The sequence below is a fragment of the Sitophilus oryzae genome, unplaced genomic scaffold (assembly GCF_002938485.1).
Source record: "Sitophilus oryzae breed Bouriz unplaced genomic scaffold, Soryzae_2.0 scaffold_1720_pilon_pilon, whole genome shotgun sequence".
NCBI lineage: Eukaryota > Metazoa > Arthropoda > Insecta > Coleoptera > Curculionidae > Sitophilus > Sitophilus oryzae.
Genome location: NW_022146414.1, coordinates 857,744 through 878,678, shown reverse-complemented (window position 1 = coordinate 878,678; position 20,935 = coordinate 857,744). Strand labels below are relative to the sequence as shown.

General features: G+C 32.4%; 1 protein-coding gene across 1 annotated transcript; it reads left to right on the top strand.

Annotated features, from left to right (window-relative positions):
* Positions 1–6: 6 nt before the first annotated feature.
* LOC115881429 lies at positions 7–2,177 on the top strand. Its single transcript, XM_030898902.1, has 3 exons — positions 7–258; positions 1,510–1,636; positions 1,952–2,177. Exons 1-3 carry the CDS (start codon positions 226–228, stop codon positions 2,113–2,115), a joined length of 324 nt encoding a protein of 107 aa, XP_030754762.1. The 5' UTR covers positions 7–225; the 3' UTR covers positions 2,116–2,177.
* The last annotated feature ends 18,758 nt before the right edge of the window (positions 2,178–20,935 follow it).

The following is a 20,935-nucleotide window of genomic DNA, read 5'->3' as shown; positions in this document are numbered from 1 at the left end:
CATTGTTTTACCTGAAATTACATTAAAAAAATTAAACTGTTAAATATTCGATATGTTTATATAAAAAATCCTTAATTTCTTTTTATTTATAATGAATTATGTTGGTATATGTGCAGGTATAGAGAATTAGAAGAAATCAGGCTTATGAAATACTTAACTGTCAAGAAGATTATGATTTTGACGTATGTTTGAATCAAATCGAAATTTTTAGTATTTTTAGCCCCAATGGAGAGAACATTTCAGAAAAATCCTCTAAAGGTAAGACTGAATCTTTTTTAACTTCAGTACATATTTCATAGTTTCAGAGGTGTTACAAAAAAGAACTTTTATTTTGTAGACATTTTGTAGACTTTACTTTCAGCGGCGTTTCAAGAAATACAAAATATATAATACCATATGATCGAAAAAAAAATGGCGTCAAAGATGTCTGAGGAATGAAAATCGATGATAATTTTAGCGAGGTCAAGCCTTAGACATTATTTACTTGGCCCATACCTTTGTGTATTTTTAATGGAGCTTACTACCAGTTAAAGCCTTAAGAAGGTTGTACTTTATTTTTATATAGAGCAAAAATGATTTTTTGGAATTTAAAATTCGAGAAAAAAAATATTTTTTTTAGAAGTAGATCTGTGTATCCTTTTATAAACTTTCTATAATTAGTGTTAACTCTCTTTTGACAAGTTTTATATCGATTTTCAGTAAATAGCTTATAGAGCTCAACCTCTCCAAAATTATCATCGATTGTCATTCATTTAAAATAGAGGGCTATACCTTAGAACAGGTCTACAAGTTCAAATATTTGGGGTCCTGGATAGTTAACGCCTTGAACAACGACGTGGAAATAAAAACCAGAATAGAACAAGCGAGAAATGCATTTTTAAAAATGAACGTTTTCCAGAATCCCAGACTGGACCTTGAGTTAAGAACTAGGCTCGTCAGGTGTTATGCTTGGTCAATCCTATTATACGGAGCAGAAAGATGGACACTGAAAGTTCATCGAGATGAATTGCCTCGAATCGTTCGAAACATGGATATATCGAGGAATGCTTAAAATTCCATGGACAGTCCGTATCACAAATACCGAAGTTTATAACAGAATAGGCAGAGAAAGAGAATTGCTCAATATAATAAAAATAAGAAAAACATCGTACTTAGGGCATATATTGAGGAATGAAAAATACCACGTCGTACAATTAATAGTTAAGGGTAAAAATGAAGGAAAAAGAGGTTTCGGCAAGAAGAAACTATCTTGGTTGAGAAACATCAGAAATTGGACTCACCTAACTTTTGAAGAACTCATAAGGAAAGTCGAGAATCGTGAAGATTTTGCCAATGTGATCGCCATGAAAGAGACGGCACGTAAAGAAGAAGAAGTCATTCACCAATCGTCTTTGACGCCGTTTTTTTTCGATTATGGTATTTTTGAAAAATTATTTTTATTTTGATCACTTTATCAAACTGTTCATATAGTAGTTGGCCTAAAGATTAAAATAACTCTTTTTTTTTTAGAAAAGAACTGTTCCAGTAGCAGATTCTGACCGTATCAACCAACTGGCTGAACCAAAACACCGAGTAAATCTTGATGAAGAGTTTTCTAGAGAATTAATTGAGAAGAAACCACATATAAAATACAAAGGTATAATAATTTAGCTCTAAAAGCTCAAAGAGAAATATGTAAAAGTAGAGGCATCGATTACTCAGAACACAGAACACGATTGACTATGTGCACACGGGTTAAATGCATTTCAGCTTGGCTGAAATTCACCTATTTATCGCGCATTTATTGATCGATAAGTTTTGAATGTATCAAACTTTTTCGATTCAACTGAAATTGATCAACTTAAATCAAAAACTATCTTGCTTGATCAATAGACATCGTTCAACTAAAATCGACTCGCCAGAACAGGCCTTTATTGTGATTTTTGAATGATATTGATGGTTGTTTTTCTAGCTTCAAAAAGAATACAGAGCTTAGCTAAACCAAAGCACGTGGTGCCTAAGAAGATCGATAGAGACCCTACGAGTGACTTGAGTAAGTCTATTACTAAAGTCAGCCCTAGCGCCTTGACGTATCAAGCGTCAAGGAGAATCATGGAACTTGCTAGACCCAAATAAGTTTTTTTCTATAAAGAATGCTTTCAATGTGACTAAACATATAGAAAAATACAAATATAAATCAAAAATTATCTTTTTTTATTTTAAATATTGTCAAAAGTGAAAAGTTTTTTGACCAATGAGAAATTATACGAGTACTCTTTCTAGATAAGTTTCAGATAGTATTTTTTCGTCAGTCAGTGTGACAGTCTATGGAGGAAATAAAGACTAAAATTTGATGTCATATGGAGATTCTATATTTATTTAATTGAAAAATACATATATTATGTTAATAATTCTAAATAGAAAACAAATTTCTTGCAGTATAGGTATATAATAAAATTATATAAGGATTCTTGCCACTTAACTGCTGTTATAGAAATTTAATTTTACGCTGTGTTTGTCATAATGTGGATCAACCTGCTCTCACTACTGGTTTCGGAGCCCTACTCCATCATCAGGTGAGCTTGGACAGATCCACAAAATAACAACCAAAGCGCAGAGATAGTTGTGGTTTTCATTTTGTTGTCAACCACATTTTTGTTGTCAACCACACCAAAATCATTTTGTTGTCATTTTGTTATCAACCACACAAACTCATTTTGTTGTCAACCACAGCGTTGTGGTTGTCATTTTGTGGATCTGCCCAAGCTCACCTGATGATGGAGCAGGGCTCCGAAACCGGTAGTTAGGGCAGGTTGATCCACATTATGACAAACACAGCGTAGAATTAAATTTCTATAACAGCAGTTAAGTGGCAAGAATCCTTATATAATTTTATTATATACCTATACTGCAAGAAATTTGTTTTCTATTTTATAATTTGGCTTGCCTGAAAAAAAGCCTTTTACCATCCTTTTACTATTGATAGTTGCGCCTCGGTGGTACGAAAGTACTACCATTGCACGCAGGCCGCTATCTCCCGTTCGGTACTTAATATCTAACCGATACTTTCCGACAAGTCGGAATTAACTATCTCTGCGCTGTGGTTGTCATTTTGTGGATCTGCCCAAGCTCACCTGATGATGGAGTAGGGCTCCGAAACCGGTAATGAGAGCAGGTTGATCCACATTATGACAAACACAGCGTAGAATTAAATTTCTATAACAGCAGTTAAGTGTTATAACAGCAGTAAGAATTATGTATTAATTATTATTATTAATACATATATTATGTATTTTTCGATAACATAAATGATTGAAAAAACAAATTGAAAAGAAAGTTTTCAATAAAAAATGGCACAAAGAACTTCTTATTTGTCTTATCGTACATTATATTGACAAATATATCAATGAAAAAATCTTTCATCATGTTTATTTGAAGAAAATGGTATTTACCAAGGCAGAACATGGCAAAATAAATAAATATTGAGAATGGTGCTTTTGTTAAACAACCTTTTTCTTTCTACCTCTCTGTATATATACAGACGAATCTTTTGTAACTGTCATATTGCTAAGATTTATTTTTGAATTTTCAAATATTATGTTTTTTTTCTCTTCTGTTTTATAATAAAAATGAAAATAAAATAGGAATTTTCTAAAATTATAAAATATCAATATTTTAAGTTTCCCATGTCTTTCATATGTTTTTTTCCTATACCGCTTTATTTCTATATTTTACTTTACCCTGTTATAAATGATATAAACAATGCCAATTTGTTTTGGATTTAAGCCATAGGAAATCCGCATTCCTTGTCTCTATGTCTCTCGAATACCAGAATACGAGTTATATTTCATGTTTCGGTATGCAGGAATAAAATTTGTTTTCAAATTTAATGCTTTCTATCAAAAATACAGTCTTGAGTCTACGCAAGGTATTTTTTTTTGTAAATAACTTTAAAAACTGATTTATTGAATTATATCGATTTTCTCAAAATAACCAAATTATATGCTGTGAAATTTATATTTATGTGAATATATTTTTTCAGTTACTAAATTAAGCAAGCTGATGCTATCATATCCCAAATACAAAACGTTGATTTGGAACATTAGTCTTCCTTTTTTTGGAAGATAGAAACGAAAATGGAAGTGAAATTTTAATATTCAATTAAATTTTTTTTACTCAATATTAAAGGGTCGTTCTATGCAGGAAACAGTGCGACCTGTAAGGCCTATTTTGTTTGTCCCCTTTCTATATCTGCAACCAGTCTTCTATTCCTGTACCCTGTATCAGATATATTACTCGAGGAAAGGGGACACAATAGATATTTAATGATTAACCCCCCCCCCCACCAGGGTACTCATTCTACTCTAACACACCAAATCTCGCTTTTTTATCTGGAAAAATAAAAAAGTTTTAGGGGTGAGTCACTATTAAGAAACACTCGGTATAGTATAAAATAATAAAAAAATTCTTGGGTAGGTACATAATGGAAAGAAAGAGTAACCACAAATACTATTTATTTTCTGGGAAAATCTTATAAATATATTGCCTCGCAGATATTAAAATTTATCGCTCATTTTAAGTATTTTTATATTCAGACCGTATGAACCAGCGGAAAGGGAGCTTAGAAGCGTGAAGAGAACTATAAAATATAATGAGATAGCCGTACTTTACGAGAGGTGAAAATCCGCACACAAATCACAATAGCACGTTCTAAATTACGAATTATTTTTCTCTTGTATAAACATATTTTCGCTTACTTTTTCGTCCATTTTCTATGAGAAAATTAGAGATATTTATTCAATATAACGTTTATTTTATTATTTCTTTTACAAATTTATAAAATTAAGTCTAATTGAAAAAGGATTTTGAATTTCCATTGACTTTACTTAAATAACTTACGCCAACATTTCAGTCAAATGTATTACTGACCTTTTTTAAGTAAGTGTAAACAATACTAAATCTTAAAACAACAGATCTTATTATATTATCATTTAAAATATAATACCAAATAATACTCCTAAATGAGTTGGGAGCAGTCAAAGGGAGCAGTCATACTTGAAGTTGTCATTCGATGACGCTAGCATTGATACGTTTGATAAGTGGTTGGCTTATTGTATACAGGGTGGTCCGAACTGTATTCCGGAAACTTTGGCGGCATATTCTGCAGATAAAAATAAGTAAAAAAGTTTGTATAAATGTATGTCCTAAAATGCTTAGTTTCGGAGATACATGGTATAGAAGTTTCATTTTTATTTCGATTTTTTCCAAATAAGTTCTGAAGTAACGTCAATATTTAGATGAAAATTAGTATCTGGACAGGAGAAATTTGATTTTGATGACAATATGACTCCTACTAGTAGAGGGCGCCACCTACATATAATAACTTTTCGTCCGTACCTGTATAAAACTACTGAGTAAAAAAATATACATTTACGACGTTTTTTACGTGAAAAAGGTCTCTTGGTAAAAATCGGTACGAGTAATGGTTTTCGAGATATTTGGAATCGAAATTATCAATACCGGTCATCATTGACATAAATTAACATGTTGACTAAATAGTTATTAGACTGAAATCATAAATTTGAAATGTTTTTGTGCCAAAAGTTCAACAGAAACTGTTTTATCAGCATTTTTTCCAGAAAAATTTATGATTAATTTAAAAAAAAATAAAAATTTCCTAAATTTATTATTTCAGTTCAACTATCTACTCAACGTGTTTATCGTCAATAATAATATGTATTGTCAATTTCCATTCTAAATATCTTAAGAACGGTTGCTCATAGCGATTTTTACAAAGATATATTTTTTACGTAAAAAGTCACAGAGATGTATATTTTTTCACTCGGTACTTTTATACAGGTACGGGCAAAAAGTTATACGCTTCAAAACAGTTAAAATACATGTATGTGGCGCCCTCTACCAGTAGGAGTCATATTGACACCAAAATCAAATTTCTCATATCAAAAAACTTCCAGACACCAATTTTCATCCAAATATTGACGTCACTTCAGAAATTATTTAGGAAAAATTGAATTAAAAATGAAACTTCTGCACCCTGTATTTCTGAAAGTAAGCATTTTAAGACATACATTTATGCGAACTTTTTTACTTATTTTTACCTAAAGAACATGTTGCCGAAGTTTCCGGAATATAGTTCGGACCACCCTGTATATAAGGTAAGTCTTAAATAAGTGCATATATTTTCAGGGCTGGTAGATCTCGATAAAAGAAACATATTTTCTCTTTACCGTATTTCAAGTAGGTCCAAAATAACCGACATATTTTACTTTCAAAATGTAAAAAAAAATATTTTTGTTTAAATTTTGAAAACCACTAGATCTTTTCTAGATTTGCATTCTTGTAAATTTAATGTACTATCTATGTTGCCATATTATGACGATATTAGGTTTCTTAACTAAAAATTAAAAAAAAAAACTGGGGTATATACTATAATATACTACCCCTAAAATATTTGCACTTATTTAAGATTCACCCTGTATATCTCCGTACTTGGATTGCTACATCTTCAGCTATCAAATCCCATATTGTTGGTTTTTTCCTAGTGAGATTCCTTGTGGGTAATCCAGGCTTTCTACCATTTTATATTGTGCTGCTTAGACCATACATGGTCTGCATGGACGTTTTGTCTTTTCAAAATACGACTCTGAATATATTTTATATTGACTTTTAATATCTGTTTTAACTGCTATTATCTACATTGTTTACGCGGAATTTAAACCGCGGTCATAAACCATATCGTTCCATTGCTGCCAAAAGTCACTAACTTCCTTTTTATTACTTCCGAGAAAAATGCGTCTAAAGATGAATTGCATTGCATAAAGATGTTATAGTTAGTAACTATTCGGTATTAAAATAAAACATAAATAGCCAGAAATCGTAGTTAATAATATTTGCAATCGATTCTCCGATTCAAAACATAGTTAGTGATTGAATTTGGTTGTTCGGAAAAATGTTAGTTAGTGACTTTTGGCAGCAATAGGACGATATAATGGTCTACCGACTTGGCGAGTGTCCAATGGACCTTTATGACCATAGATCGGTTCCCAATAGATCACGGAAGTTAAGCGACGTTAGATGAGGCGAGTGGAGGGACGGGTAAATGTCTGGAAACTCTATCGTGCTGTTGTTCTATGGCATTGATGCATAATTGACAGTAATACGCCCGAGGATCGCGGTTCGAATTAAAAAGTCAGTTTTAATTCGAACAGCAAAGTTTTTTCGTAGCAGCATCACCCTGTATATAGTTCCTTCAAGACGTAAAAATCCCTTTAATGCGCAATAGAAATATGCTAAGTGCATAATAAGGTCTCGGTTATAAATTCATGTTGCTAAATAAAGTAAAGCAACAAATCACGGAGGCTTATCCAATGTTATACGCCATTTTTATTCAATTTCTCTATGCTGCAGCGGCGCTTATTAGACTGCCGAAGTCTGCCAATTTGTCAGTGTCGTGCGGCGTTAGGCCGGCATATTTCATCAGGCTTTCTCGACGCTATTTTTTTATTCAGTTTTTTTGTGAAAGAATCACTTTTGTATGATACGAAAATGTTTTATATAAGCTGAATTGTGGAAAATTTTCAATAAGTCATACTTCAGCTTCTTTAAGAAAAATTCTAGGATAGTACAAGGTGTCCCATTTTCGTACATTTTATAGGGTAAAAAATCTTGTTTATAAGTAGAGGTACCACCAAAAATATCAATAACTCTGATTGATAGTGTGTTATAAGGAAGGGAAAATTATCTGGTTAAATTGTAATTAAATAATATTCTTTTAAACTAAGTTAATTTATAACAAAAAAGTAAAATAATGTATATTTTTATCTTATTTATGAAAATAAGTATTTATGAATTATCATAATACTTATTAAAGTATTGTAACGTTTTTAGTTCGTTACATGTCTTTTTTATATGTAATATATGATGTCTGGCCTATCATCACCGGATTCCCTCTCGTTCAGGCCGGATAGTTTATTTGACGCGCTTAGCGTAATTTTTACGTTCTCTAGTCAGCAACCCTGCTATCGTTTCACTGTTCTGTGGAGCGCTGTCAACATCGCTTCAAGGCGCCTCTCCGTGCTTAACTTCACTTTGGCTTTGATCGTCCTACTGTCACCATCAAAAAATCCTTGCTTCGAGAAACTGCAATTATAAAAATCTTGCTGTATAATTTGAATCAGCTGCTATTTCGAAGCTACAGGTAAAAATGAGATATTATCTTTTTTGATTCGTTATTATTACTGCGTATTTTTAGGGTAGAGTTACGGATGCCCCAACCTAACTTGTATTTGTATTTTGCTGGCATGTTGGCGTTCCTTCTCTTTTGTCCTCCAGAATGTCACATGGAAGAAAGGACAGGTTCTTTATTATTTAGTGAGCCCTCGGAAGTAATTCGAGGTAGGTTCATTTTGTTTATTAGACCTTGTTTGATTTTAAACAAGAGTTTCGTATTTTTAGGGTCCTAAGTTATGGTCCAAGGTACGGGTAGTGTTCTCTTGTACCATTATCCTATGTATGGATGTCCTGTGGACGAGTGTCCCCAGTAGGAATGATTTTTCTTACATATAAAGTGCCCCAGCCTGGATGTAGCTTGAGCCCCATGCTGCTTCGTTCCCATCTATAAGCTAGTTAGTAGTGACGGCTGTTCCAATTCATGGTGTCCTCATTCTGGCCCCTTTTGTTGTATTGGATGACCGAGTACAGAGATGCGAGCCCACCTCACGCTGTTACTGTTTGAAGCAAGATTACGTAAAGAACAGCTAAGTGTAGATTTAAGTTCTAGTTTTACATTTAACATTTAAAACATTTTCAGTCTTAAACAATAACGTACATCTTAAGTAATATTGTACAGACTATGCTTAGTGGTTAGATTGTTAAGAACATTCATGGCGATTTAATATTTAAAATATGATTTAGATCTTAGGTTTCATTACATTACGTCTTGTAATGGTATTACTTTCATAGATATTATTATTGCACTATTTTAACAGATGAATAACCAAACATAGACTCTAGAATCTACGGGTTGTAACATCTTCGATTTAACATCATATAAAATATATCAAATTAATTCAAGTAATGCTACATTTCATATATTCTGTTAAACTTTACATGTCTTGTATTTTATCATAGTTGTTTTCATAGATATTTAGTACAATTCTTAACACCACTTTCTTTAACATATAACCACTATATATTTACTAGAACTTTACAATGTCATGTACCAGCAAAGAACATCATGAATAAATATAGTCATTAGTTTTAAGTAATATACAACTGTGTTTTCTTTCTCTGTACATGCCTGGCGCCCAATATCTATATTTTTTTGTTTATTGTTATTGATTAGTTTTCTCTCTAGTAAAATACCTTATCCACGACTGCCCTCCGATGATACAGTATATTATATTTTTAGAAAGCTCACAACAAGACAAATAATATAAAAAATAAATATCCAGGGTCTCATTTAAAAAACATAAGTTTGAGTCATATTTTGAAAATGACAGTTCCCAGCAAAAAAACTAGATATGCCAATGGATCTTATGTCAAAAACTCTACAGAACACAGTTTTTCGATGAGTTGTAAGATAACCAAGATATTGTCAAGAAAAATGGCGTATCCGCCAGAAATTAAAAATGTATTACTGGTTGCCTGCACAACCGCAACGTATCCGCCAGAAATTAAAAGACTTTTTCAGGCGCCATCTTTTAGTCAAGTCGAGAAGTAAGGGAATCAGACAATGGAATTGTCTGGTATGAAGAAGTACGCTTTCCGAGAATTGGGGAAATTTCGAGAAGCAGTCAATAGAGTATATAAGCCGGAGCCATCGACAACTGAGACAGTTTTTGAAATTTGAATATACCGCGTGGAAATTGAAAATCGGACAATTTGGTGAAGGAATCTTATAAATAGTTAGTTTGTTGTGTGTTATAAGTTAGTAATTGTGTATAAAGTGAGAAAATAAATTCGTTAAGTATTTTATCGTGAGTTTAAATTAGTGGACCCACGGAATCCGTAACAATATGAAAGCAAACAACAAAACAAAGAAGTGTTGCGAAAACCGCAACTATTTCACTCATAAACGAAAAAGCCCATAAAACACACGAAAACGGGACACCTTGTACATTAAATAATATTACAGGAATTGTGCCAAATTTAGATAGATATTGCAGGTTTTTATTCAATTGCAAATTGCATATTAATTCAGTTTTTCTTATGTACGTTTTTCTAGTAATGCATTTAATGATATAACATAAAACATAATATTTAAAATTATGATACGCATCTCGTAAAAAACATCGTAAATTTCTATTAAATTTTTTAGTATCACTACGCTTTTAAAATTTTATTAAAAAATTAAATTGTCACGCCCAAAAATGACTTTTTTGGGCTATAAAATCACCAGTCTAAGTAAATTAAAGAATCTTATTTTTTTTAAACAAAAAATTTAGTCTATTAAAATTTATTGTCTTTAAGTACTGCGCGTTAATGTCACTTTTGTAAGTCGTGGCATCAGAAGTTCCAATCCGACGCTTATAATTCCAAATAGCAAGCTGCATGTGCACCGATTACATGAGCACACAGGCCAGCCTAATACCTCGAACATTGCTAGATTGTTTCAGGAAACAAAAAGTGCGGTGACAAAGGTTTAATCAATTAGATCTAATATAACAAATGAGCAGTGACCTCAAAGTTAGAGTTAGTTAGTTATCGAGTTTAGTTTAAAAGTCCATTTCACTAGTCCGAAAAAGTAGTAAAATAAGCCTTCGGCAATTAACGGTTTATGTAACACTGGCTAGGTATTTTTACCACAAATGAAGAAGGAAATTAAAGATAAAGGATTATACTCTATTCGTATTGTGACACATTGTTAGATAACTTCTTTATTTTTTAAGATTTTGATGGTAAAACATCAACAAAATATACCTTATATTTGGACTAAATTTTCTCGAAAATAAAGACATAATTTAAAATTCCGTTACAATATGGAAATAGATTGAAGTTTTGTGATTATAGTGATATGTAATTTATATGGTTTAATAACAAATTGCTCTCTATTTTATGGCAAATGCTGAAGCTCTGCGAACCTTAATCAAGCCTTAATCAAAGCACGTGTGTTTGAAATTTGTGTGTGGCTTAACACTACAGGATTGGGCTAAGTCTTAGGCAGACTTCTGAAATATAATATACAGGTTCGGTAATAGGATATCTAGGCATAGGAATTACATGCATTGGAATGAAACGCCTATAAAAAGTCTAAGCTTATACAGAGATGGACAACAACTTCCCCGTTTCCACTTCCACTACGACTGTCGAGTTAGACAAACTCCAATAAGATAACAAATTTTGGAAATTCCGCCGCATTTGGACTCCCATCCACCTATGATACCCATCCACCTGCCCTTTATCGCCATTATTTTATTTCCCTTCCCGCGCCTCCGCAAAACGCCATCACCTCAGTCCATCACAGAGTTGCCAGGTCTACCGGTTTCGTCTGTAAGCTACCGATCTACCGATTTAAACAAAAATCTAACAATATGTTCAACTGCATCTTTAGTCTAATCTGACTTTATTATTGTTTATTAAATTTTATTTAGTAATCATAGGTCATCGTTCTGTCTAGTTGCAGAGTGACAAATATATTCCTACAAATCCTTATTACTCTTTATTAGGCGCGGTATTGGCGATATGCCCGAAGAAGTTGATATCTTTTGAAAAGATTTTGTTTCATTCATCTACTAAAGTTAAACCCATATTTTCCCCAAAAAAAATATAAACATAAAACAAAATCTAAGTTAAGAAACAAACTGAATACGAATAAATATTTTAGTGCTTTTCCTGTCAAAAAAATATATTAATATGAAAAAAGAGTTGAGAGTTGCTACAGCTTTCCCATTGAAATTAAATTAATTTTAGATATCACTGATCAAAATGTGTACAAAGGTAAAAAGGGACTGCTATCCCTACATGTTATAGTTTTTATTCATATATTAATATTGTTTAATTCAATATATTTTTTTTAATATTAAATAATATACCACTACCTCAACCCGGATTCATCCACTCCTGGATATAGGTCTCTCCTATCCTTTTCCATGACTCCTTGTTTTGTGCTATATTTAACCACCGTTTACCTGCCACTTCCTTAATGTCACGCAGGGACGTGCCCCTGCCCACGCGAGCCTTATAGCTTATCTCCCAAGACCATACTGGGAAATCACTGTCCCATCCCATTCTCATATCCAAACCTCAAAATTTTCTAATCAAAAGCGTGGCCTTGAAATTACCAAACCTCTAAACCACGAAATGTCGAACCTTAAAACAAAACTACCCCAGGCGAGTAGAACGTATGATTCAGAATCTCGCACTGAATATAATATACCTACCTATTTCTAATTCTTGTTATATTTGCTATATTTGTATTTTATTTGAGTGATCAAGTATTACGACACATAGGAATGCTAATTTTGGACTTAAATATTATATTTTATTTTGTTTCTGTACTTTTGATTTTTGTTGAAGATCTACCGAGAATTTTGTTCTCGTATGGAATTATAATCTAACAAACCCGGCAACAGCCGCCGCCGACAGACTGGTCGATGTCGGGGCGACTGGAAGGAAGATCGTACAGTATTGCCATTTCATAGAATTGCACTTGCTATTTTAGAAATTATTTCAAAGTTCTGCATGTTACTTTTTGTTTTAGAAAGAAGTTGTTATGTGCCTAGAGAAAACATTCTTAAAATTGTTTTGTACTTTATTTAATATTTCATTAAGTAGGCAAGATAATGGGATTAGAAGATTCGGGATTTAGGATAAGCCAACATAATTTTGATTTAACAGAATGGCAACACTGTCCTTCGTCTTTCTATTTTTTCCATTCTATTCTATTAGTAGCTGGTAGCCCCCACACAAGCGTCTTAAAGACCCGCCCCCTCACGCAGAAGCTCTCTCGTCGTATCACACTTCTATGATCACTTCCCCTATACAATGGTAGGGAAAAGACACTTTATCCGTCTCTGTTGTACTGCAGTGTATTTTGCAGGCTTACCATCTTTTTTTATCGCATTGAAAAGCTCCTATTGCTAATGAAATTTTGCCACATGTGTATACCCGACCCCTGAGAGCGACCCCAAAGTACAGCGTAATAGACTCTTAAAGAGTAATAGATTGGTTAAAGCCCTAACGCCAGATTAGTATATTGACTGTGATTATAACGAATTGTATTTTATTGTTATTTTATTTTGGAATAAATAAAATTAACAAAAAAAATATAAAGTTTCAATTATATTTTTTTAGAAGACGCATCAAGTTTGGGAGTTCACATGCACATGTGCATTCATCATTCTCCATTCTTCTTAAACCTAACAATGTTTACAAAGTTAAATCAATCGTTTAACAAGGATATATATAGGACAGGCTAAAGAGGAACAAAAGAAATTTATATATAAAGCTCTAAAACTTGATTGAACTTTAAAATTCAACGAAATTCAGCGTCTATTGAGACCTTTTTCTTCGGCCTGACAAAAACCGTTGTCGCTTCAAGATAAAAGGGAGTACAATCTATTACTGGGGTAAACAAAACAAGCAGGGGCACACGATAAATAACTCAAAATGTTAGGGAGAAGTTACACAATTTTGTGTTAAGTGGAATTTTGTACAGTGTTTTCATTCTATTTTGACCCATTTTTACTGAGTATAATTGTGTTATTTTTGACGATAGAAAATTCATTAAAAATGCAAGTTATAGTGTGACAAAACTTTCAAGATTTTGTCCGTTATCATGGTAGCGTGGCCTTTATACAGGGTGAGTTTCCTACGATGTTCTCTATGGGTATCTCAGAAACTACTTGAGATAGAGAGTCGGTTAAATGGGGAAAGAACTGCAGTTTCGTGGGGTCATAAATATGCGTCTTTCAGATTTTTGAAAAAGTTCATGGCTTACTAGATATTTCGAAAAAAACAAATTTCGGCTATTTTAAAAATTGTCCCTAGTTCCATTATAAGCTATTTTAGACAAAAAGTTTTCAGATAAAAGTTGTAGATAATCACATCCTTAATGAGATCGTGTCTTCCTTTTTTTCTAAAGCCTGTCATTTTTACATATGACACAAACATATATTTTTTTATATGGAAACCATAGTTGGCCATGACTTCATAAAAAGCGCCATTTTTTAAGCTTTTTAGCGATATGAGCGATAATATGTTTTCTTCGAAAACTTACTGAGTTATAGCCAATTCTTATCATTTTAAACAATTTCACTTAGTTAGCCATGGAAACAAGATCAATCGCCGTTGCTCTCAGAAATGTGAAGCTGTCGCATCCAAACTTTGTAAATTAAAATAAACAAAAATTGTAAATATGAATTTTTTAAACGAAGAAAAGCGTGTAGATACTCGCGCATCAATAGAGTGTTTCCAACATGACTTTCATTATGACCCTCCCCCCATAATGAAAGAAATGTTAACAATTATTTATATCATAATAATATAAACTCAGGGATAGGAAGAGGTGGACTAATTGCATGGGCCTCCTCGATCACCTGACCTATCCTTTTTGGATTTTTTATGCGGTATGGTTAATAATAAGGTTTACAGAAGAACGAAGTGGCGGTACGAGAGAAGTTTAATTAAGTCCACCGGTTCTTCTGTGAGAATAGGTAATAATTCAGTTTTAAAAAGATGTAACTCAAAACAATGGCGGATTTTTGAACATTTTCTAAAATAACTTAAAGTGTATGCAGTGACTTCAGTGATATTTTTTTAAGTTTTAGTTTGTGCAATGTAAATTCTAAAGAACTGTTTAGTAATATATTCTGACTTTTTATAAGTTATAAATCATTTTATAAGTTATAAATCAATCAGAATGCTATGTAATCTAAGTGAAATTAGTCAAGAAAGATAAGAATTGGCTATAACTAAATTTAATTTTTCTAACAAGTCTTGAAAATCGTTCTCTAAAAAACATAACATGCATTCACGTATTCTCGAAAATGTATGGTCAAGAAAAGTTGAACCAATAATCTTACACGCTTTTCATCATTTGGAAAATTCATATTTACAATTTTTTTTTATTTTAATTTACAAAGTTTGGATTTGGCAGCTTGACATTTATGAGAGCAAAGATTTAAGATTTAAGATTAAACTTGTTTCCACGGCTAACTAAGTGAAATTATTTAAAAATGATAAGAATTGGCTATAACTCGATAATTTTTCGAAGAAAACATATTATAGCTTATATCGCTGAAAAGCTTAAAAAATGGCGCTTTTTATAAAGTCATGGCCAACTATGGTTTCCATTTAAAAAAACATATGTTTGTGTCATATATCAAAAATGACAGGCTTTAGAAAAAAAACGGAGGACACAATCTCATTAAGGATGTGATTATCTACAAATTTTATCTGAAAACCTTTTGTCTAAAATAGCTTATAATGGAATTAGGGACAATTTTTAAAATAGCCGAAATTTGTTTTTTTTGAAATATCTAGTAAGCCATGAACTTTTTCAAAAATCTGGAAGGCGCATATTTATGACCCCACAAAACTGCAATTCTTGCGCCATTTAACCGACTCTCTATATCCAGTAGTTTCCGAGATACCCATAGAGAACATCGTAGGAAACTTACCCTGTATAATTATCACAATTAAAATAATTTATTGAGCGGTAGGCAGAACTTGGATTAATGATGGCACCGACTTTCCAGAGCGTAAATATAGTTTATCGTTTACATATAAAAACAAAATATAACCAGCTAAAAATAGAAATTGAGGTATCGCACTTTTATGGTAAGGGCTCTTCCTAAATTCAGTTACTATAAACTCTATTGCCACTTACCTTATTACGTCAACATCCGTCAGCATTTCATCAACAACAAGAACCTGTCGAAGTGTTTTTTTAATCAGCTTCATATTTTAGTGAAAAGGTGAGATTAAGAAATAAAATGCCGATTTTTCACAACACCTAACTATATTTAATATAAAGAAATAAATAAATAGAAATAAAAAAAAAGATTTAACAAGACATTTATAATTAATGAAATATATAAAAAAAGGAAAGAAATTTAATCAAAAAAAATTAATGAACGATATTAAAATTCAGAAGTGATAAAATTAAAAATACAAAATATTCTTCTTATTAGTCTAATCTAAATTATCTAAAATAAGCATACAATTCAAATCTCTCTTAGAATTTTCGTTGTCAGAAAATTAATATGTCAAAAATAATATTAACTGAACAATTGGATTTAAATTAGAATTTAATAAAAAGAACAATTGCAAAATAATCATTTGTGTGATGATATCTAACTTTTACTAAAGCCTTTAGAACAAACAGAAAGTCTTAAATCGTTAATAAAATATATTAAGGAAAATCAAAATAATAAATTAAAAATCTTTATAGATGAAATTTTTAAAATTTCCTAACTTGAGAATTGAATATTTAAGAAAATCTTTAAATCGAAAACTTACTAAAATTATTAAAAAGAAACCACTGGATAATATAAGATCTACACGGAGTAAATTCGACCGTCTAGTTTAAAAGTCAGTACCGAACTGATCCAAAAAACTATTTTCCTAAACCTCGAAATCTTTAAAATGGGCGGGTAAAAAGAATAGGGAACCACCAAAAGCCGAGCCATTCTCAAATCCTCTTCGGGTTCGCTTTTCAGGAACCGTCTGATTGGTCTGAGAAAACCTCAACTACCCTGTCGTTCCCGGTCTAGTTTGCCTTACTTGTCACAGATGTCGTTATTATGACCATTTCTACATTATTTCCAAATTATTACTAATATCCGTGTAAATATTATAATTACCGTAAACACAATTACACATGATTAAATCTAACCCTAACTAAAGTATATTTTAAGGTCTGTCCTTAAAAACCAAACAAATCACATTTATAATTTGATTTCATTAGATTTCGCTGTTTTATCTTATATGTTTATTTATTTCACATAATTTTGGATATTTTGGATAAAAAAAGGAGGACAGTCATTAACTTTCAGAATATCATTACGTGAACTTTACTTTAATATTTAAATTAACGATTCTACTTGTTTTTATCCAAAATCTGTTTGTATTGGCCCGTGGGAGGTCTATCGTGAGAAGAGTGTCGTCTTAGGTGTTTTATTGCTTTCTAGGGGTTTTGCTTATATAATCTCGAAGTTAAAATTTAGGGTTTTACAGCTTTAATGATTGATGCTAGTCGTTTCTAGCTGTTTCAAAGCAAGTATTATATTAATTTATGGACGTGGGATTTTAAACCCAACAGAAAAATATTTAGTTTTTCCCAGAGAAACGGGTCCTTCATTCTAAACAGTTTTTACGATCTTCTGAAAAAAAAAACAATTGAAGGGCGGAAACACATGACAAACTTTTAACAAGCTAGGTTTGTTGTCTGCTCTAAAATATTCCATCACAATAGTAATAACTTAATATTGAAAAATTTGGCACTTACCCCATTTGGTATTTCCACTCTTCAATTAGAAAATATTGTTTTCAGAAATTTTGAAATATCCGAGTTAACTAAAAAGCGAAGTTCCTATTCATGAACTTATTAAATGTTCTAATATTAAATAATGCATTTAAAATGTTAATGGTAATTACAATGGAGTAATTAGTACAATTTTCACACATTGTAGAGGAACAAAAAAAAAGATTCTACAGGGCAGATCAAAAAGAAACTTTAAATATGATTTTTTTATTTTTTAACATCGAAACTCGAAAGTATAATAACAGGTATTATATATATACACTATATCTTATAGAAAATAAAATATTTTGCATTGAATTTGATGGATTTTATCTGAAAAATTATTAATTTGGAAGAAAACCGGCAACAAGTGGCAGAAAATAATAATATTTTAGTGCAGTCTATTGGTCGCAGAGACCAGCCAACGGCCAGGTCGTTATTGCGCGTTGTATCATTTTATTTAATGGTTTTAGAGGTAGCAGCGACCTGGTCGTCAGTGCGTTTGAGCTTTTAGATGGAGGTTAATGGTAAGCGCTGTTGTAGGAGGATATTCTGAAGCCTTCGAATTATTGTTTTGGCCATGCCGATTCAAATTTTAATTTCCTAGTCGCGTCGCAGTCCCATTTGTTATTGACAACAGAGCCGAGATACTTAAACCTATCCACCTGATGAATGATCTCGCCGCTTACAGTGAAATTAACATTTTATATTTGTCTACTAATCACCATGGTCTTTGTTTTTGAAGTGTTAATACGTAGCCTGGACTGTTGTCCCACATTATTTATTTTATTTAGCAGTTCATGAAGATATTTCTTGGAGGTCAATAAAACAGTATCGTCCGCATATCTGATATTATTAATGGGCTTTCCATTGACCTTAATACCCCTGGACTCATTTTCAATAATAAAAATAATAATTAATTTCTAACAATAGATGTTAAATGTATCCTTGCCGTACTCCTTTGGTTACTTCAAAGGCTTCGGTCGAGACTGTGTCATTCATCTTCACTTCGGCTGTCTGATTCCAATATGGTTATTTTATGATTTGGATATCTTTCCCATCTACTTAGGGCCAAAAGTAAATCATACTTGACATTATCTGAATGCCCTTTGGTATGGTTTGGTTTGGTAAAATATAATAAAACAATGAAAACATCCTGTCGTTGGTCGTAACATTTCTACACCAAAAGCTTTAGCAAAAACAACGTCTTCTAGTTCCGAGTCCCTTAATAAATCCAAACTGCACCTCTACGCTCATTTCTTCACATTTATTATAGATCCTTCGGTGAATTATTCTGAGGAACGTTTTAAGTGCATGACTCATAAGACTAATACGTCTAAAGTCTTCACATGTAACTGATCCCTTGTGCCTATATCAAATTAGTTTACTGTAATTATGATTTTCCCAATTTGATATAAACCCAAATTGGTCTAAATTGAAGTCTTAACAATATTGCTATATAGAGTAGAAGTGTATAACACAGTTCCTGTCATTTTGATCACTAAAACTACGATTTTTGCTTTATTCACAACGAAGTTACAAGGAGTCAAAAGTGCAGTGAATTGCTTTGAAAAAAAGATAGAACGGCTGTGCTCAACTTGGCTCATTTTGTCTTTAGCATTCAAAGAAGGTAATACTAGTTTAATAGAACCAATTTCATAAACGAAATATGATTTAATAGAATGGCTAAATAACATAATTTACAATCGCTACACGAAAATTTACTCCCACCCCAGCTATGCAAGTCTCTTTGTCTCATAATTTACCGGTAGACGAATAACTCCAATTCATCCAAACTCTATGCACACAATCGAATACGTAAACGCCATGGCTAAATATTCCTTTGTTCTTGTGTGTAACTGTATTGCTCTGGAAATGGTTGATTACAAAGCGATATGTAATTTAAAGATGAGAAGCTGTTGCAGTAAATGGATGGGGAACGTGGAGGGATTCAGGCCGAGGAGCCTAGATGTTATTATAAAATGTTCTCTAAGCGCCATCCACCGACTAAATATTTGCTATTCTATTTAGGTTATCGTGTTCTAATGATAAAAGGCAAGAAGAGCTGCAAGAATGGGCGCTCTGCTGCGGTTTGTTGTCTAGGTAACGTGGAGGATTTATTTCTGGCTCAGCTGGCACCAGGGACGATATGTATTGGCGTGCATATTTATAAGTAAAAGCCGGATTACAGAGAAATACGTTTATAATATTTAGCTTTAGCTTATTCTTATTGAACTGAAACATTTAACGATTGAACCGGAAATGTTGTGTAAGTTAAAATAAATACAGAATTATTGTCTTCTACGTTTAGAAAAGGTAAAACTAGTTTAACAGAACGAATTTTATAAATAATTATCATTTAATGAAACGACTAAATCGCATAATTCTCAATCGCTACACGAAAATTTACTCCCACCACCAGCTATGCAAGTCTCTTTGTCTCATAATTTACCGATCGACGAATAACTCCAATTCATCCAAACTCGTACACACAATCGAATACGTAAACTCCATGGCTAAATATTCCTTTGTTCTTGTGTGCAACTGTATTTCTCTGGAAATGGTTGATTACAAAGTAAAATGTAATTTAAAGATGAGAAACTGTTGCAGTAAATGGGTGGGAAACGTGGATGGATTCAGGCAGAGAAGCCTAGATGTTATTATAAAAGGTTCCCCGGCTGTAATCCACCGACTAAATATTTGCTATTCTATTTAGGTTATCGTGTTCTAATGGTAAAAGGCAAGAAGAGCTGCAAGAATGGGCGCTCTGCTGCGGTTTGTTGTCTAGGTAACGTGGAGGATTTATTTCTGGGTCAGCTGGCATCAGGGACGATATGTATTGGCGTGCATATTTATAAGTAAAAGCCGGATTACAGAGAAATACGTTTATAATATCTAGCTTTAGCTTATTCTTATTGAACTGAAATATTTAACGGTTCAACCGAAATGTTGTGTAAGTTAAAATAAATACAGAATTACCGTTTTCTACGTTCAGAGAAGGTAAATCTAGTTTAACAGAACGAATTTTATAAATAATTATCATTTAATGAAACGACTAAATCGCATAATTCTCAATCGCTACACGAAAATTTACTCCCACCACCAGCTATGCAAATCTCTTTGTCTCATAATTTACCGATAGACGAATAACTCCAATTCGTCCAAACTCGTACACACAATCGAATACGTAAACTCCATGGCTAAATATTCCTTTGTTCTTGTGTGTAACTGTATTGCTCTGGAAATGGTTGATTACAAAGCGAAATGTAATTTAAAGATGAGAAACTGTTGCAGTAAATGGGTGTGGAACGTGGATGGATTCAGGCAGAGAAGGCCTAGATGTTATTATAAAAGGTTCCCCGGCTGTAATCCATCGACTAAATATTTGCTATTCTATTTAGGTTATCGTGTTCTAATGGTAAAAGGCAAGAAGAGCTGCAAGAATGGGCGCTCTGCTGCGGTTTGTTGTCT